Source organism: Littorina saxatilis, linkage group LG13 (genome assembly GCF_037325665.1).
Source record: "Littorina saxatilis isolate snail1 linkage group LG13, US_GU_Lsax_2.0, whole genome shotgun sequence".
NCBI lineage: Eukaryota > Metazoa > Mollusca > Gastropoda > Littorinimorpha > Littorinidae > Littorina > Littorina saxatilis.
This window is the reverse complement of record NC_090257.1, coordinates 1,367,107-1,386,764: the sequence shown is the minus strand read 5'-3', so window position 1 is coordinate 1,386,764 and position 19,658 is coordinate 1,367,107. Positions and strand designations below refer to the sequence as shown.

General features: G+C 43.8%; 1 protein-coding gene and 1 long non-coding RNA gene across 2 annotated transcripts in view; both read right to left on the bottom strand.

The window, feature by feature from the left end:
• Window positions 1–100: 100 nt before the first annotated feature.
• Window positions 101–6,759, bottom strand: LOC138946230 (uncharacterized). Its single transcript, XR_011449215.1, has 2 exons — window positions 6,211–6,759; window positions 101–6,096 (listed from the first exon to the last, which is right to left on the bottom strand). It is a non-coding gene; the product is annotated as an uncharacterized lncRNA (long non-coding RNA).
• A 7,343-nt stretch (window positions 6,760–14,102) lies between these two features.
• LOC138946227 (2-acylglycerol O-acyltransferase 2-like) overlaps window positions 14,103–19,658 on the bottom strand; it is an 8,666-nt gene continuing 3,110 nt past the window's right edge. Inside the window, exons 2-5 of the mRNA XM_070317755.1 lie at window positions 19,218–19,658; window positions 18,233–18,407; window positions 17,117–17,316; window positions 14,103–14,418 (exon numbers count right to left, since the gene is read on the bottom strand). The exon at window positions 19,218–19,658 is cut by the window's right edge and continues 53 nt beyond it. Of these exons, the coding sequence (XP_070173856.1) occupies window positions 14,264–14,418; window positions 17,117–17,316; window positions 18,233–18,407; window positions 19,218–19,658 (971 nt within the window). The 3' untranslated portion in view covers window positions 14,103–14,263. The remainder of the gene's footprint in view (window positions 14,419–17,116; window positions 17,317–18,232; window positions 18,408–19,217) is intronic.

The following is a 19,658-nucleotide window of genomic DNA, read 5'->3' as shown; positions in this document are numbered from 1 at the left end:
ATACAATACAGTAGCAAACATATAATCACATTTAGACAGACCGATAGTCACAAACACTCACACACACACACACACACACACACAGAATTCACATAACCAGTTAAGTCACACACATTTATTTTTCAATGTAAAAGAAACACATTTTTGCTGGGGGAAAAAGTGATTACATGTACAATATTGGTTTCTTTTATTTTGGTAACAATTTCTAAATCTTGGTATTTAGTCACATTGGAAATATCTAACTAACTACGTTTTAACCCTCATAATGAACAAATAGAAAAATAAATTATAACCTGTTTGATTCTTTTGAGTAAGAAATTGTGCACACAGAACTCTTGCTTTGAAGATAAAATATTCAATATGAATTCGGTGTTAACAGAACAACAATGTTTGTGTGATTTGATTTTAGGGCTATTAGGCCCCCCCAAAAAAATAGGTCTGTTTCCGGTAACCCAACCGACCCTAGTTTTTTTCGCGCGACCCTAGACTTTTTTTTGGCATTTGGGGGAGAAAAAAAAATCTTGTTTTTTTGGCAAAATAACGTAAAAATATGGGTTTTTTGGGGGGAAAAAAAATCCCGACCTACTGACCCTATTTTTTGGGCCTATGTTACCGTAAACAGACCTTTTTTTTTTTTGGCCTTATGTGTGTGTTCAATCATTAAAGATATCGTATATGCAAATCGTCATAATATTATGGGGTTGCATTACTCTGTTCTGTGCGATGTCATCAGTCATAAACTTAATCACATCGATTAGAATGGTTTAAAGCTCATTTACATGCAAAGGGGCAGGCAAGATTCACTAGTAAAAATAGGGAGGTACGTACATGTATATCTACTCAACAGGGTCAAATTCTCAGTTCTAAACAGACTTTTTTCAACTGCTGAATTTGTAAAAGGGGCAAGTAGTGCAGGGTATACAAAAAATACATAATTAAAAATTGGAAACAAATTATACCAATCCCTTTTCAGGTCAATCAACAACAACTCATGACAGTCTTTCTGCAATTTGTATCCTTAAAGGCATATGTACTCGATGACTATACACGCTAATTGCTTTACCAACAGCTGGAGACATGCTAAATTAAGTTCCCTGCAAAATATTGTGGTCTAGGACCCCTTCAATGTTGAGATATGTTAATTTTCATTTTGATCTGGATCGTCCTATTTATAGATTTGGCAACACATGTAACGTTGATGCAAGGGAGCTAACACCGCGGCTTTGTTGACATCCTCACTTTTTCAGCGGCTAGAACAAGCTGTAATGCATGTATTATGGTCCGCGCATGGTGACATATCGTCATTATATGGTCTTATGGTGCGTTTGACATCGATTATGGGCAAACTACACTTTGTAAACACGGGAGCGCGTACATATGCCTTTAAGGTCTACGGCAATGGATAACATACATAAATGATGGTAAAATGAACAAAGAATCAACAAACACAGGGACAGAAAAAGCTCAAAAGAAAAGAAGAAAAAAGTGTAAAAAGAAACACTCAAAACAATACAGAAATCTGGAGAGAAAAAACGTTAATGGTAAGGATTAATATACAATTAAATTTTCATAAAATAATTGATGAATCAACAAATACAAGCACAAAAAAGCTTCAAAAATAAAAACCACGAACAAAATTTTCTTATAAAAAGAAACGCTCAAAACAATACAGAAATCTGGAATGGAAATAAATATGTCAGTAAATAGTCTGCCAGATAAGAAGGGATCAAAGAGCATGAAAATCTTTCTTTCTTTATTTGGTGTTTAACGTCGTTTTCAACCACGAAGGTTATATCGCGACGGGGAAAGGGGGGAGATGGGATAGAGCCACTTGTCAATTGTTTCTTGTTCACAAAAGCACTAATCAAAAATGTGCTCCAGGGGCTTGCAACGTTGTACAATATATTACCTTACTGGGAGAATGCAAGTTTCCAGTACAAAGGGGACTTAACATTTCTTACATACTGCTTGACTAAAATCCCCACAAAAATTGACTATATTCTATACAAGAAACATTTAACAAGGGTAAAAGGAGAAACAGAATCCATTAGTCGCCTCTTACGATATGCTGGGGAGCATGAAAATCATCCAATCAGATACAACTGAAAAGTGTATCACAATCGCCATACAAAAATATAATAAATATAAATATAGGTACATTTATACCAAACATAAAGCAGTCTCGGTACAGCACACCCTCTTGTTACTTATCAGTCAAAACACCAGTTAACTGTTTCGGCGCTTACATGGAATGAAGAAGGAAACCCAAAGAGAAGGATGAAACAAGTTGCGCAAGGCGAAATCAAAACATTTAGTCAATCTGTCGAACCCACAGAATAAAACCAGTCTCTGATAAAACTGAACGCACTGCATCACCAAGACAAAACCGCTTCGTCAATCCCCGCAGCAAGGAAGTCACTCAATGTTTTTGTGCAACACGCAGTAAAACTGACATGCCAGAATAGCGAAATAGCGTACTGCGGTAAGCAGGGAAGCGCGCTTTTCTGTATTCTTTTTAACTTTCTGAGCTTTTTTCGATTACAACATATTATATTTATATGTTTTTGGAATCAGGAAATGATAAGGAATAAGGTGAAATCATTTTTGGATCGATTTCTTAAATAATAATTGAAGTACTAATTAACATATTTTCGTTAATTATGATCACATTTTAAGAGTAAACATGACATATGTATATATTTTTAGATTCAGAATTTGATGAAGAATACGATGAAATTAATTTTTAAGCCTCCATGCTGAAATGCAATACCCGAGTCAAGGCTTCGTCGAAGATTACTTGACCAAAATTTCAACCAATTTGGTTGAAAAATGAGAGCGTGACAGTGCCGCCTCAACTTTCACAAAAAGCCGGATATGATGTCATCAAAGACATTTATCAAAAAAATGAAAATAATGTCTGGAGATATCATGCTCAGGAACTCTCATGTTAAGTTTCATAAAGATCGGTCCAGTAGTCTCTCGGAATCGCGTTATACACATACACACACCACACCCTCGTCTCGATTCCCTGTCTCGATGTTAAAACATTTAGTCATTACTTGACTAAATGTAAAAAACCACTAAACAAACCAATCTGTGTATGCGTTCAAATCAACCAGAAAAACAAGAAAAATCACGTGTTTGTGTGCCCGATGTAATCCTAAGAACCTTTACACTCTTTCTTCGGACACTCAAAAGCAACTTCAGGCTGAAAGACTACACAACTGCACTTTCTTTAGACTGAATCTACGCGTTCTAATCAACCGGAAGAAAAAGAGGAAGAACAAAAACACTCGAAAAAGCGATCTGTGCATGCACGAATTCCAAAATGGCCATGGAACTGTTAACTGGTGTATTATCTTAAACACAGATTACTTCCTGTTTGGACAATCATGACAGATGTGTCCAGGCGTGTACATGGAATGGGATCATCCCTCCACCAGAACACATACACACAATCATGACAAACATGACAGATGTGTCCAGGCGTGTACATGGAATGGGATCATCCCTCCACCAGAACACATACCGTACTTTCCGGGTCATAAGGCGCGACTTTTTTCCTCGAGTTTGACCCCTGCGTCTTGTATAACGAAGCGCCTAATCCGTGTATGAAATACGAAAAAAATCAAAGAGACCGCCTGAGTGATAATGCATGTTTCAGCTACTAGATACTACCCTGGCCAAGTTTCCTCTCAAGACATCAAAGAGACCGCCCCATAGGTTAAACTCGGTCACTGACCCCGGTGCAGGAAGTGTTTCCTCTCTCAGATCTATGACAGGGGAACCACCTCTCATAGCAAAAACTGGGTCATTGACCCCTGGGAAGAAGGTCAGTGTCTAAACAAGGCAACCCAGCTATCACAATGGACCTGCCTTTGATCTCGCGGCACACACAGAGCACACATATTTCCACTCTGTATTCTTCCTTTGATGTGCGGCTTATTTTTATTCTTCGACCGTTCGTTACCGGTATACTTTTTTATTTTTGGTGCGCCCTATCGGCCCCCTGCGCCCAATGGGTGACTGGATTACAGTTTTGTTTAAAAAGAAGGGGGTGCGCCTTATACGCTGTAGCGCCTTGTAACCCGGAAAATACGGTACACACAATCATGACGAACATGACAGATGTGTCCAGGCGTGTACGTGGAATGGGATCATCCCTCCACCAGAACACATACACACAATCAACAGCCTCACTGCATTCTATGCAGAGTGCACTGATTATTTTGTGCAGAATTTATTCCGCAAGTTGACACTGATGTCAGCTATGATATTAATTCAACAAAATAATCCCAACTCGGCATAGAAAGTACATACACAATTTGTCGAATGTTGGTATGTGCCCAAGTTTAAAGACGCTCACGTGATGGGTTCTATGTGGAGAAAGGTTAAACTTTAATCCAAGTATCGCTGTCATGAAAGCCCATCTACAAAGAGGAGACACTGGCAGGACAAAACATTTCCATAACAGGTACATGTACTGTCTTAGGATACAGTTTACCCACAAAGCCAATAATTATAAAACAAATTTTTTCCCTCTCCCTTCCTCAATGTTTGTGTTTACAGTACATATGCATGGGTGCAACCTGGAAAATTCCAAAAACCGGCAAAAGATGGGGTCCAGCTTTTTTAAAATGCCAAAAAAAACCTCTCCTGGAACAAAAACATCGGCAGCCGATGAAACCAAAAACCGGCTGCCGGCGTGTAGCCGGCAGAGTTGCACCCATGCATATGCATTTTTTTGTAAATTGTAAAGGGTCATGAGCTCTGGAGAGAATGGAGCAATTAACAAGAGAACTTTTATCGTTATGAATTGATGATTACTATACAACCATGTGGCAAGAAGACAAACACACACGAAGGGGTTACGTACATATGCATGTTTAATAAATCATCATGAGCTCTGGAGAGAACGGACCGATTTATAAGTGAACTTTTATAATTATTATAGAACCATGTGATAAAAAGACACACACACACACAAAGGGGTTACTAACTAGGAAGCACCAATATTGGGGCGGGGCCGCTATTGCGCGAATCTAACCCTAACCCTAACCCTAAGGCCGCTATTGCGCGAATCTAACCCTAACCCTAACCCTAACCCTAAAGATTCGCGCAATAGCGGCCCCGCGCAATAGCGGGCCGACCCCCCAATATTTCAATCATTTCAAGACGCAGAATTTACAGCAGCAGCAACAACATCATCAATGCTATTATTGTATATCATAATATGGATTTGGAGGAGAAGACAAAGGTTATGCAGGATTAGGTATGAGCTGCACTTGTAGGCAACACAACAACAGGTAATACACATTTTGTGTGTGTATATATAACACTTTCAGTAAAGCTCATTTTACAAAGCATCTTTTTCCTTTGTAATTATTTCAGCTAAGTAATTCAGATTACAAACACTTACTAAAAGGTATTATTTGATTTCATAAGCAGTAACTTTGTGTGTGTGTGTGTGTGTTTTATGTCTGTGTGTGCGCACGCGCACAGGTGTGTGCATGTGTGTGTGTGTGTGCAATATATACACAAATGTACAGTACTCTACCTTCAGAAGTATACATCATTGGGCAAAACAGTTTATACATTATCAAAATTATTAATCTAAACAACAAAGTATCAAAATTATTGTTATCCTTTTGGTTGAGCAGTCTACTAATATGTATGAGCAGTTTAACACAGATTATATCATTTAAGTTACAATAGAATACCTTTCCTCATTTTGTAACATTTTCTCCACACAAGTGATTTCACATGTGACAAAATACATCTGGCAAAAAGATATGCATGATTCTGAGCACCGACTATTTTTGACAAAAATCAATTTAAAAAACACCACCATAAAATGGTCTAATCATGCTTTTCATAAACCGTGTAGTTCAATAAATGTAAACAGAAAAAGCAAGACAATGTAAAATGTCTTCCCCTGCAAGCACAACTGTCATGGAATGACAGATATTATAACAAATCAATTAAAATGCCCTTTATTCACAGGACGCCTCCCAATAAAGACACTCTGTGTCGACCCTTTGTCTATTAACTTGAGTAAAATAAACCTTTTTTGTTTTGTTTAGTTTTTTAACGTACCTACAACCGATATGGCCATCTGGAACCGATATGGCTACCTACAACCGATATGGCTACCTACAACCGATATGGCTACCTACAACCGATATGGCTACCTACAACCGATATGGCTACCTACAACCGATATGGCCATCTGGAACCGATGCAAGTTTGTTTTCTTTCTCAGTTTCCATAGTGATCTAGATTTTTAAAACTGATTTTTTCAGGCATTTAAACTTCACACCACCACAGCAACTCATTTTCTTTAGGCGGGATATCACAGTGAAAAATGTAGAAGGCTAAAAATGTACTTCAAATCTTGTTAAAAATCCAGGTCTCCTTTAAAAAATTGAAAAACTTGTCCAGGGAAATAACCTGGAAAATATACCTGCCGTTAACACATTTAGCAGGTCGCAAGGGTGTTCTCTCATCGCAGGTACCACTGTAGGATCATTTATTTTTCTTCTGAACAAAGTGTAAGTCCTTTGATTTTAGTCACAGCGAGAGTGGCTGCTTGCCTATGTGTCTGTTGCTGCTTTAAAATAAATTACAACATGATTTAAAGCTTATCATAACGTGTTCTAATGTAAGCACGCCATTTTGATTTGTTTACCTTAAAGCCATCCAAACAACAACAATTTGATAGGGAGCAAACCATACATGTAACGTAATAAAGCTACAACATACATGTGACGTAATAAAGCTACAACATACATGTAACGTAATAAAGCTACAACATAAATGTAACGTAATAAAGCTACAACATACATGTAACGTAATAAAGCTACAACATACATGTAACGTAATAAAGCTACAACATACATGTAACGTAATAAAGCTACAACATACATGTAACGTAATAAAGCTACAACATAAATGCTTTGATATGCCTCTTGAAAATGTACAATTCATCGAACAAAATCAAATTACATCTAAAAAAATCTATTTAATGACACACACATAATTTTCAGGGCAGTAGAGGTGTAAAATCAACTACAGTCATGACTTTGTATTTTCACCCTATTACACTCAAGATCATTACACTTAGGCAAACTTAGGCAAACTATTATTTAATTTAAACTTTTAACACGGTACAGCATGTGGCTACAGCACACATCGATCTGATTCAGTCAAGTAGTTATATTAACCCTTACACTGGTGCAATTCTGTAACACATGTTACATAGCCACTGGTGAATTAACAATAACAGAGAGAAAAATAACAAAAAACGGTCATATAGGTTTTCGCAGCCATGGGAGGTAATCGGAACCGACCAAACAGACTGAGCCAGTAGCGCGACATATGTCGTGACAACCAGGTGACATGACAACCAGGTGACAGTATACGTAAAGTAGCGCGACATATGTCGCGACAACCAGCCTAAGGGTTAATACACAGGTTCATCTTACAGGACTGCTAGAAATTGTTATTTTGATGAATCCTTCTACGCCATCAGTATAATCCCATTTTAATTAACAATGATCTCATGCATGACATTTTATGGGCACCTATGTGACCATACCCTTGTCATTATGCTAATGCAAATGTAGTAATCTCACTAAATATATTATAAATAAATATGCACTGAAGATCCCATGCCCAACTAAACCATTAACATGTTGCGGTAAACAACGGTTATGCTGCTGAATTACAAGGGAAGTAAGTCATGTTTCAATGGATATATACAAGTTCTAACTCGATCAGCTTTACTCATAGCATGGTGCAAAATTTGACCCTACTGTAACATTGGAAGAGTTCATACATGTCTACCACTGGCTCCATTAACAACTTGATCATAGCTCCTATGGCATTTTATCTTATGCATGTCTACCACTGGCTCCATTAACAACTTCATCATAGCTCCTATGGCATTTTATCTCATACATGTCTACCACTGGCTCCATTAACAACTTGATCATAGCTCCTATGGCATTTTATCTCATACATGTCTACCACTGGCTCCATTAACAACTTGATCATAGCTCCTATGGCATTTTATCTTATGCATGTACTTTGCTGCCATGGAGGTTTATAATAATTAAAAGCAATATGCTGTGATATCTGCCATGGAGGTTTATAATAATTAAAAGCAATATGCTGTGATATCTGCCATGGAGGTTTATAATAATTAAAAGCAATATGCTGTGATATCTGCCATGGAGGTTTATAATAATTAAAAGCAATATGCTGTGATATCTGCCATGGAGGTTTATAATAATTAAAAGCAATATGCTGTGATATCTGCCATGGAGGTTTATAATAATTAAAAGCAATATGCTGTGATATCTGCCATGGAGGTTTATAATAATTAAAAGCAATATGCTGTGATATCTGCCATGGAGGTTTATAATAATTAAAAGCAATATGCTGTGATATCTGCCCTGATACAGTCTAATTCTTTACATGTACAGCAATTGTTTCATTGAATAATTCTTTTCTGCACGCATGTTTACCATATAAGCAGACAAACTTCTTCTTCCTCCTACACTTGTTAAGCAGCCCAAACATGGCTTTAAAAAAGCAAACTACTGTGTTTTACAGGGGAACCCCCCTTTTAAGACCTTACAAAATGTGAGAAAATCAGGTCTTAAAAAGGAGGGGGTCTTAAAATGGGATGTAGCTCAGTCAGGGCGGGGATGTAGCTCAGTCAGGGCGGGGATGTAGCTCAGTCAGGGCGGGGATGTAGCTTAGTCAGGGCGGGGATGTAGCTGTCAGGGCGGGGATGTAGCTCAGTCAGGGCGGGGATGTAGCTCAGTCAGGGCGGGGATGTAGCTCAGTCAGGGCGGGGATGTAGCTGTCAGGGCGGGGATGTAGCTCAGTCAGGGCGGGGATGTAGCTGTCAGGGCGGGGATGTAGCTCAGTCAGGGCGGGGATGTAGCTCAGTCAGGGCGGGGATGTAGCTCAGTCAGGGCGGGGATGTAGCTCAGTCAGGGCGGGGACGTAGCTCAGTCAGGGCGGGGATGTAGCTCAGTCAGGGCGGGGATGTAGCTCAGTCAGGGCGGGGATGTAGCTCAGTCAGGGCGGGGACGTAGCTCAGTCAGGGCGGGGATGTAGCTCAGTCAGGGCGGGGATGTAGCTCAGTCAGGGCGAGGATGTAGCTCAGTCGGTAGCGCGCTGGATTTGTATCCAGTCGGCCGCTGTCAGCGTGAGTTCATCCCCACCTTTCGGCGAGAGATTTATTTCTCAGAGTCAACTTTGTGTGCAGACTCTCCTCGGTGTCCAAACACCCCCGTGTGTACACGCAAGCACAAGACCAAGTGCGCACGAAAAAGATCCTATAATCCATGTCAGAGTTCGGTGGGTTATAGAAACACGAAAATACCCAGCATGCTTCCTCTGAAAACGGCGTATGGCTGCCTAAATGGCGGGGTAAAAAACGGTCATACACGTAAAATTCCACTCGTGCAAAAAACACGATTGTACGTGGGAGTTTCAGCCCATGAACGCAGAAGAAGAAGAAGAAGAAGATGTGAGTAATGTGACAGAGGTTATGAACACAACAGCCTGTCAAATGGTTGTGTGATGTGTCTAGTGTGTTGGCAAAGTGTTTCGTGCTTGTCACCTCTCGCTTTCAGCCCTCACCGCTGGCTAGCACCGTCCTTTGCAGGACAACGCGAAAAGAGAGCAGCTGCTTGCGTCAGTCTCTCCTGCCAGTACATAACCTCTCCACAGCAAGCCCTTTGTAGTGCCTCCATCGTGGCGACAGGCGTGAACTGGGTACCGAAAGGCCCCAGGCTGAACTACAAGGACTCGGAGGTGGTTGGCCCCTAGACGTGTGGCATGCAGGCCCACCGGCGTGTGGATACGCCCTGGTGCCCACGAACCAACCCCCAACTATGGGTTAAATAGCCGGGCAGGACAGGCTCGTCAACCCTGGAAGGCAGCTGTCCTAGGAGAAGATCACTCCAAAATTAAAACGAGGGCAGAGGAGGCTCACTATCCCTGCAAGGAAACTCCTCTAGGAGAAGGACCACTCCAAATTCAAACCCACGTAGTCCCCCGAAGACGGAAGACATCGGCCATTAGGCGGGGAGCAGACCGGATGTCTACGCTTACTACGACAAATGATTGTGTCTAGGTCGAATGTTCGTGATGGTGTCGCCTCTATGGAACCCAGCCAGGTAGAGGCGGTGCCGGGCTCCATGCCTCAAAGGAGCCCACCCCCAGCGACTGGCAGCTCCCACCCTTCTGAGATCGCCAGGGAAGGACGGAGTAATGCGACTGGCAACTTCACCCTTATGCATTGGAACGCAGAGGGAGTGAGAAACAAAAAACAAGACCTTCAACAATTCCTGAAGACCCACAGCATCGACATCTGCTGCGTCCAGGAAACTCATCTGAATGAGAACCACCGCTTCACAATGAGAGGGTATGAAAGCTTCCGTTTGGACAGAGCCGGTGGACCCAAAGGCGGCGTTCTTACGCTTGTTAAAAACACCATCCCAGCAGCTGAAGTCTACAGGTCGAACGATGACTCCTCGGAACTCCTGGGGATCAAAGTTTTCACCGAGGACAAAGCAATGCCCTTTTTCAACCTCTACTCCCCTCCGACCAAACCTCTGCATCTTCAGCATCTTCAGCCTGCCTCCGAACATTGGCTCATTGCAGGAGATTTTAACAGCCACTCTCCTAGTTGGGGCTATGCTGAACTGGACAGGAAGGGTGAAGACCTTGAAGACTGGATGTTTGAAAACAACCTGATCCTCCTGAATAGACCGGATGACCCTCCCACCTACTACTCCAGGTCCTGGCGCACCACTAGCACCCCAGACTTGGCCATCGCTACAGACGATATTGCCAGCATCGCACAGCGAGAGGTGAACCAGCAGCTCGGAGGAAGCGACCACAAACCAGTCATCATCCAACTTCAAGAACAAGTGAGAACCACCAGGCAGAAACTGAAACCAAGCTGGAACTATAAGAAAGCCAGATGGAACGATTTTGAACGAAAACTGGATGAGAACTGCAGGAAACTAGATCTCCAAGACGAAAACCTGAACGACCAAGCGGAACACTTCACAGCAGCTGTCCTGAAAGCAGCAAAAAAGACCATACCTAGGGGACGACGCCGCGACTACAAGCCTGGATGGAATGACCATCTTCAACAACTTCATGATGCTGTCTGCACAGCCAGAGAAGCCATGGAGGAAAACCCAACTGATGAACTTGTGACAGCCCACAACAAAGCCAAAGCCGAATTCACCAAGGTGAAACTACAGCAACTCAGAAACAGCTGGCATGAGAAAACACAGTCCCTTAGCATGGATAAAGACACCTTCAAACTGTGGCAGCTCACCAAAACTCTGAACAACGACCGACCAGAGAAGAGACAGACAGTCTTAGAAGCCAACGGAGAGTTTCAGACGGGCAAAATAGCAGCCAACACCCTTGCCAGGATGTACCAACAAGACAGCACAGTAACTTTGCCCAGAGAACGAACCAGAGCAGTACGAGAGCAGCTTCAACAGACTCTCATTCACGACAAGGCCAACAGTTGCATGTCTTCTGCACTCCGTATGGATGAGCTCGAGGAAGCCATCAGAGCCTTGAAATGCAAGAAAGCTCCGGGTCCAGACGGCATCAGCAACGACATGATAAAGCACTTTGGAAACAACGCCAAGCACGCCCTGCTGAAACTCTTCAACCACTCTTGGAGATCTGGTGCAGTTCCTTCATCATGGAAAAGGGCACACGTCATTCCAATCCTCAAGAAAGGAAAAGACCGAAAGAGCCCAGCAAGCTACAGACCCATCAGCCTACTTAGCTGCCTAGGAAAGCTGATGGAGAGGATCCTGAACCGCAGACTCATATGGCATCTGGAGTCCAACAACATCCTTGCCGCCACTCAGACAGGCTACAGAGGCCAAAGAAACACCGAGGACCAGCTGACGCTCCTGGCGCAAGACATAGAAGATGCGTTTCAGCAGAAGCACAAAGTGGTCGGCGTCTTCTTCGATCTCTCGAAAGCCTTCGACAGAGTGTGGAGGGAAGCCCTGCTCCTGAAAGTGCGCCAGAGCGGCGTCACAGGGAGGATGTACACATGGGTCAAATCCTTCCTTCACGAAAGGTCGGCAAGAGTTGTCCTGGATGGCTACCACAGTGTGAGCGTCAAGATGAGGGAAGGTGTGCCTCAAGGCGGAGTAATTTCACCCACGCTCTTCCTCATCTACATAAATGACATCACCAGCGCCATCCCTCGCCATGTCTCCAACACGCTTCACGCAGACGATCTAGCCATCTGGAGCAGCGCTGAACACACCACCTCAGCCGCTCACCGAATCCAGGACGGTGTGAAGCGCATCCACCAGTGGACCGAAGACTGGGGACTACAGCTCAACAGAGCCAAGTCCGTTGCGACCATCTTCTCCCTGTCCACATCCAAAGAAAAGGTCAACCTCAAGTTGGGAGAGTCGGCTCTACCACAGGTCGAAACGCCTACCTTTCTCGGCGTCAAGCTGGACTCCCGCCTCACCTGGAAACCACACCTTGAGGAGATCGAGGCGAGAGGCATACGACGACTCGCAATCATGAGAAAGCTCTCAGGAACAACATGGGGCGCCAACTCCCAAATCCTGAAGACAGTGTACACTGGGGCGGTGAGGCCTGTGTTGGAGTATGCATCAAGCTCCTGGAACACAGCAGCCAGGACCAACAAGGCACGACTGGACCGAGTCCAAAACCTCGGCTTGAGGACTGTCCTTGGAGCGATGAAAACCACTCCCATCTCTGAGATGCAGAAGGTGGCCAACATCGAACCGTTGGAAGACAGACGACAGGCAAAGCTTCTGATACAAGGAGAGAAGCACAAGAGACTCGAGAGCCATCCGCTCCACAACAAGTTCCAAGCTCTCACCAAGAACCGCTTGAAGCGCCAGAGCCCCAACCATCAGCTGAAAGCACAGCAGAGGGAGAATGCTGACATCCTTCAACCCAGCCCTGACCAGTGCGAGAGGCTCAATCCAAAGCCGTGGTCTCCCCAGAGTCAGAGATTCCATGTAAGGATGTCCATTCCTGGCATCTCTGGAAAACAGCAACAGAGTGATGCAGCCCTCCGCTCCCTTGCCCTGGAAGAAATACACAGGAGGTACCCAGCCAGCAAGTGGACCCACGCTTATACAGATGGTTCGGCAGAGTGCGCAACCAAGAACGGAGGAAGTGGCGTCTTCATTCAAATTCCAGGAAGACCCCCAGAGACACTGACCACACCATGCGGTGTTCTCTGCTCCAACTTCAAAGCAGAAGTTGTTGCCCTCCATACAGCTGCAGACTTCCTCACCTCTCTTGAGGAAACCCCACCCAAGGTTGTCTTCCTCTCTGACTGCCTGTCCGCACTACAAGTCCTCACAGCCCCTGCAGAACACCTCGTGGAAGAGCTGAAGAAGTCCCTGAACGACTTGTCCCAGAAAGCCTCCGTAGTTCTGCAGTGGATTCCAGCGCACTGCGGCATCGCTGGAAATGAGAAGGCGGATGGTCTGGCCAAAGATGCAGGAAGACAGGAACAACCAGAAACCAGCCTGTCCTTCCGAGAGACCAAAACCCTCATCAAGCATCGCTGGAAGACAGCATTCAAAGAAAGAAACGGAGGCTACAAGCCAGACCAAGACCCCATCCACCGCCTCAGCCGTGCAGAGCAGACTGCCATCTTCCGGCTGCGTACAGGGCACTGCGGCTTTAAAGCGCACCTGAAAAGGATCGGCGTAGCAGAGTCGGCATTGTGCGATTGTGGGGCGGCCGACCAGACAGTAGAACATGTATTGAATACATGCACAAACTTCACTCTGCTGCGGAACCAGATCTGGCCAGAAGGAGCTACACTGGAGACCAAGCTCTGGGGAACGTCAGAAGACCTGAAAGCGACGTTCCAGTTCACGACAGCAGCGGAACTACGACCCTAGACACAACCGTCGAACGCAGAAGAAGAAGAAGAACACAACATCTGAAAAAGTAAGGTCTTACAAAGAGGAAGTCTTAACTGGGGGGGTGGGGGGGGGGGGGGGGGGTGGGGGGTGGGGGGGGGGGTTGGTCTTAATATGGGGGTTCCACTGTACCAGGACAACTCTGTGGGAGTGAACACCATCATGAACACCATCATGAACACCATCATGAACACTGGAAGTACAGTACCTTTAAACTGAGTCACTATGATCAACAGACACTGCAACAAATACAACGACAGTGTAATGCCGATTCAATGGATGACAAGTTTCGATGTCTCTTCAGCTCCGTAATCCAGCTTGTGTGCTTCAAAGAGCTCCGTCAACTCCGTCACGTATCGCTCGTGAAGCTCGTCCACTTGTTCTTTGGTTGGCTCGTTCACTTTCTCAATGTCAATCGGCTTTCCAACTGAAAAAATAGCCGACATATTACAAACACTTAAGTGAATCAGTTAAAACAATACACTCATTCAGAAAATCAATCTCTCTTTTCAAATTTCTTATAAAACATAATCATTGCAGTGGAAATACCTCCGCACACACACAACAACAAAAACACAAAACGAGAAAATAAAATTTCGAAACTGTCACGGTTTTAGTGACATGGATTGAGAAAGGAACACTCTGTGGGGTGCCTTTCTCGAATTGCAACGAAAAGCGCCTGTGCTTTTGGCGACAGGCTGGTTTCTGCTGACCGAGCTTGGCACGAGGATTTCGTTTTCTGCACGCCTGGCTGGCATGCAAGGGGCGACATTGTGTACAGGGGTTCCACGTGCGTGATTTTGCTGTCTGGATAAAATCAACCGGGAACTGAGCTGTACGTGTGACGATAGTGATTGGTCGCCAGAGTCACGTGATGTTTTTCAAGGTGTTTTGAGGATGACTTGAAATGACCGACTTGAACATAAGCAGCAAGAGAGGAAGGGTCGGTGTCTTTTTCCTAAGAGTTTGATGGTATTCAACACGGGATATAGCATTGTATGTCAACGTGCCGTTCTGCTTGTACAGTAGGGCTTTTAGGAACGTCAAGAAAGGACCACTTTTCGCTGTTTACATGTTGCTGACGACGAGGTTGTCAGGTTGTTTCTTGGCTGAGTGGGGGAAAAATTCTCACGCATGAAGTAAATTCAGCACAAGAGGGAGTGTGGCAGGAAATTCGTCGACGGACGAAAGCCATACAAAGGAAGCGGATTCGCTCAAAGGAGAGCTACTTACATTAGGCTGTTGAGGTAATAAATCGTTATTTAACGGTGTTGACGAGTCTATGTTTGTGGAATGAAATACTCTCTGTTGTTCTTTCCAGGTTAGCGCATAATTTGCTCTTTGTGACGCTAAAATAATAATCTGTATATGGTTTTTGCAGATATGGAGAGAAGGAAGGAAAATAGCTGATTTGTTGTTTTAAAAGTTCGTTTGTGCAGGCCCACGTTCTCTATGAAATATGTAAAGGTGACATGTTTGAAGGTGGAGGGTGAAGGGTTGCGTGGCATGTTTAGTGCACCAATGCTTTTTGTTGCAGCCTATTTTCTACTCATCGGATTCAGCGGTTTTTCCTACTCATCGGATTCAGCGGTATCTACTACTCAGCGGTAACCGGAACATCTTTATCTGGTATCTACTACCTACATAACCTGGTGTCACGGAGCTGTATGCTGTAACCTGATGTCGCGGAGCTGTATGCTGTAACCTGGTGTCATGGTGCTGTATGATGTTGCTGCTGCTGGGATAACCGGTGAGGCCGTCACCGTCTGCAGGGGTCTTCCGGCAGGCAGTGACGTCACCTACACGACCACCCGTTGTCTTCAGCAGCTGAGTGAGGCGCCTGATTTCCCCACGGTTCCCTGCTTCGTTTCACGCCGACTGGCACTACAATCTTCTTCTTCTTCTTCAGCGTTCCAGATTTTTCTGGTTACGTGTGAGCTCGTTTGCCCATTTGGGTTCCCCACACTATACTCTGAGAGCATAGTCAGCTTCACTCCGCTTTCGTTGAGTAGGCATGCTGGGTATTTTCATGTTTCTGTAACCCACCGAACTCCGACATGGATTACAGGATCTTTTCCGTGCGCACGTGGTCTTGTGCTTGCGTGTACACACGAAGGGGGTTAAGTCACTAGCAGGTCTGCACATAAGTTGACCTGGGAGATCGGAAAAATCTCCACTCTTAACCCACCAGGCGGCAGCGACCGGGATTCGAACTCACGACCTCCCGATTAGGAGGCCGACGTCTTACCACCACGCCACTGCGCCCGTCCGCACTACAATCAACGAAGCAGTAGTGGGGAAGGACTATTTACGGGTCGCCCACTCCGTAACTAAAAGCTAAGTGCACCATGTCATTGCGCCTTTAACCACCAAGTCACCTTATGTATTTGTGGTTTCATTTGAGTGGTGACAACGTGGGGTGTGTGACACCTGCGTTAACCAGCGCTTTTGGCAGAACAGTTAACTTTCCTGTCTATACACGGGATCAGCGTGTTATTATCATTTTCTAAACTTTAACTGGCATTTTTTGTCAGTGACCCCCTTTTTACGTTTTGAACGTAAAAACATCTTTTGGAGTGAAGTCTCGAGGGTGGTGGCGAGATAGTATATAAACAGGAGTCTGAAACTTATACTTTTGTTGATTCTATCTATTTGTATGACTGCGAGAGTGGATCGTGGTGTGGTTAGTTAGTTAGCAGTAACTAACCGTTCATAATCACCTTCTGTGATCTATTGAAACGTGACAGAAACACAAAAAAGACACAAAAAAGTCATTAAAAAAAGTAATAATAAAAAAGTAACACACACACACCCATGCAGGATTTTCTTTGCCCCAAGTCTGAAATAAAAGACATATCATTCAAGCATCTAGTAACCTGAAGAACTCCAAGACTCAATCTTACAATAAAGAATGATCATCTGAGTTATGCCACAATATTTTACTGCTTGTTTTGCTTAATACAGGCAGATGACACTCTTTTTAACAAACAAACACACACAATGAAACATTGTATAAGTGAATAACAACTTTTTAAAACACACACACACACACACACACACGCACATCCAGAACTAAACATACAGCGACCAACACAAAATAAACATGAATGCAGACCGACACTCACAGATAGTATGAATGGGCCGGCGATACGGCAAGAGGCCGAAGGTGTAGTTAAAAATACCGCGGCCATGGAAGACAGGGGGAGAGAACCCCAGCTTGTTGGTGAGAAACTCCTGGAACTGACGCAGTCTGGAACCTTCTGGGTTCGGGACCTGCGTGTAGATGTTGTTTTCTCCAAAAGAAAACACCGGCACCAAGCTGGCCCTGAACAAAAGAATGACATTTTCATGTTTTATCACTGGGAAATTCAGGTCGCTTCCTCCCAATAAAGACTTCCTTCCTTTTAAAACTTGATTTTCTCTGCACCTTTATATTTTGTGGAAGTAACTTTTTTGATGTTGAGCTATCTGTGGAAGATAAAATCCCCTTTCAAACACTGAGGCAAAAATTAACACCAATAAATTGTGTCAAGCGTTCAGAATCATCAATGTGAAAATCAGCTCTGATGTGCATTTTGTGCAGTATCCGCTCAATATTACACACTTCTCTTTAAAAAAAACATGCACATCGGAGCTCATATTCAGTGCTGCAACAATCACATGGACGTCGACAGTAAAGTCGCCATGTGTTTCCTTCACTGTTCTGTCGGCAGTTAAGTGATTATGGCTGCAGTTACTGGAAGCTCGAATATGTGCATTATTTTGGAAGAAAACAAGGAATTTAAAAAGAAAACATACAAAGAAAGAAAGAATCACACACACTCTCACTCAAGACTCAAGATGTTACTGTCTTTATAAAAACAAGGAAAATTGCCATGCAGTGTCGGGCGGTTACAGACATAAAATACATCACATTTACTAAGAATTAAGAATTGCGCTAAAAAACAACAACACTAAAACATATCTTTCTTTCTTTCTTTCTTTCTTTGGTGTTTAACGTTGTTTTCAACCATTCAAGGTTATATCGCGACGGAGGTAAGAGGGGAGATGGGATAGAGCCACTTGTCAATTGTTTCTTGTTCACAAAAGCACTAATCAAAAAATTGCTCCAGGGGCTTGCAACGTAGTACAATATCTAAAACCAATATCACATTTACTTAGAATTGAGAGTTGCACTAAAACACATCTGTAATTCCTGAGCAGTCACTCACGGCACACAGACACACACATGTGTCACTTACCCATGCTTTAAAGCCAAGCGAACAAAGCCTTTTCGGGCTCGGAGGTTGACGGTGTATCGCCCTGGCACAGCATCCAGCGCCTCTTTAGCTCCACCCACAATGATTCCTACAGCGTTTCCGCTTCCTTCTTTTGTCAGCACCCATTCTATGCTTGCTCTGGACACTTCAATTGCCCCTGAAGGATAGAATAGTTACAATGTACGTAAATGTATGTTGCCATAAGCTTACCATCCCGAAGAAGGCAGTAGCGTGCCAAAATATTGATTATACAGTACATAGATACAAAAGTACCTAACCTGGTTACTGGTGTGTTTTCTTTTTATTTAAATGTACGTGTATATGTATAATTGTGCAATTCTTTTCTTCTTTTTTGTCTTTTTGTAGAGCTCAAAACACACAAACACACACACAATCTACACACTTGCATGTACATGTGCACAACCCGAACTCACCCACCCATAAAACTCAAATGTGGAGAGAAGAAAAAGAGGATGGAGAGAAAAAAATAAGGGCACATACACATGCATGCACAGACACACTCTGTCTGCGAACGACGAAGAAGAAGAAGAAGACACTCTGTCTCACACACACACCCACAATCACACATACACATGCATGCACAAATAAACACAGACACACTCTGTCTCACACACACACCCACACCACAATCACACATACACTATGCATGTACAGATAAACACAGACACACTCTGTCTCACACACACACCCACAATCACACATACACATGCATGCACAAATAAACACAGACACACTCTGTCTCACACACACACCCACACCACAATCACACATACAGAAGAGAGGGAGTCAGAGAGAGAGCTAGAGAGAGAAAGCACGTGGGGATGGGGGGGTGGGGGGTGGGGTGAGAGAGAGAGAAAAATAGAGAACGTGTACAGATCTATGGAAGTGAATGACACAAACAAACTATCAAACACACTCACTCACACACTCTTTCTCACACAATTACCTGAATTGAGAAAATACTCGCGGAAAATAGGGAACATGAACTGCCCTGCCAACACACACAGGTACGGCTTTATCGCGGGGAAGAGCTTGCTGAAGCCAGTTCCTTCCGTTCCCATGTTACAGAAATGGCTGTGACACATAATACCATGAGGGTGCAATCCGAAAATATAATTCTTCGAAGGATGATAATCGGCCGTCTTTACAATTGTGATAGGGAAGTAGTTAGCAAAGTGTTTGTGCAGGTGCCAATTTCGGACCCATTTTGATCGCCGACCGCCTTGTGCCGACGTTTGTCTGTCGTAGTAGTACCAGGCAGCATAGAGAAGTGGAATGAAGTAGAACCGCGTGAAGAGGAGGTAGATGAAGAAGCCAACCATGCCGAAGCCCATGAAGAGGAAGATGTATGTGTAGTGGACGATGGCAAACGTTTGGAGTCGTCGCT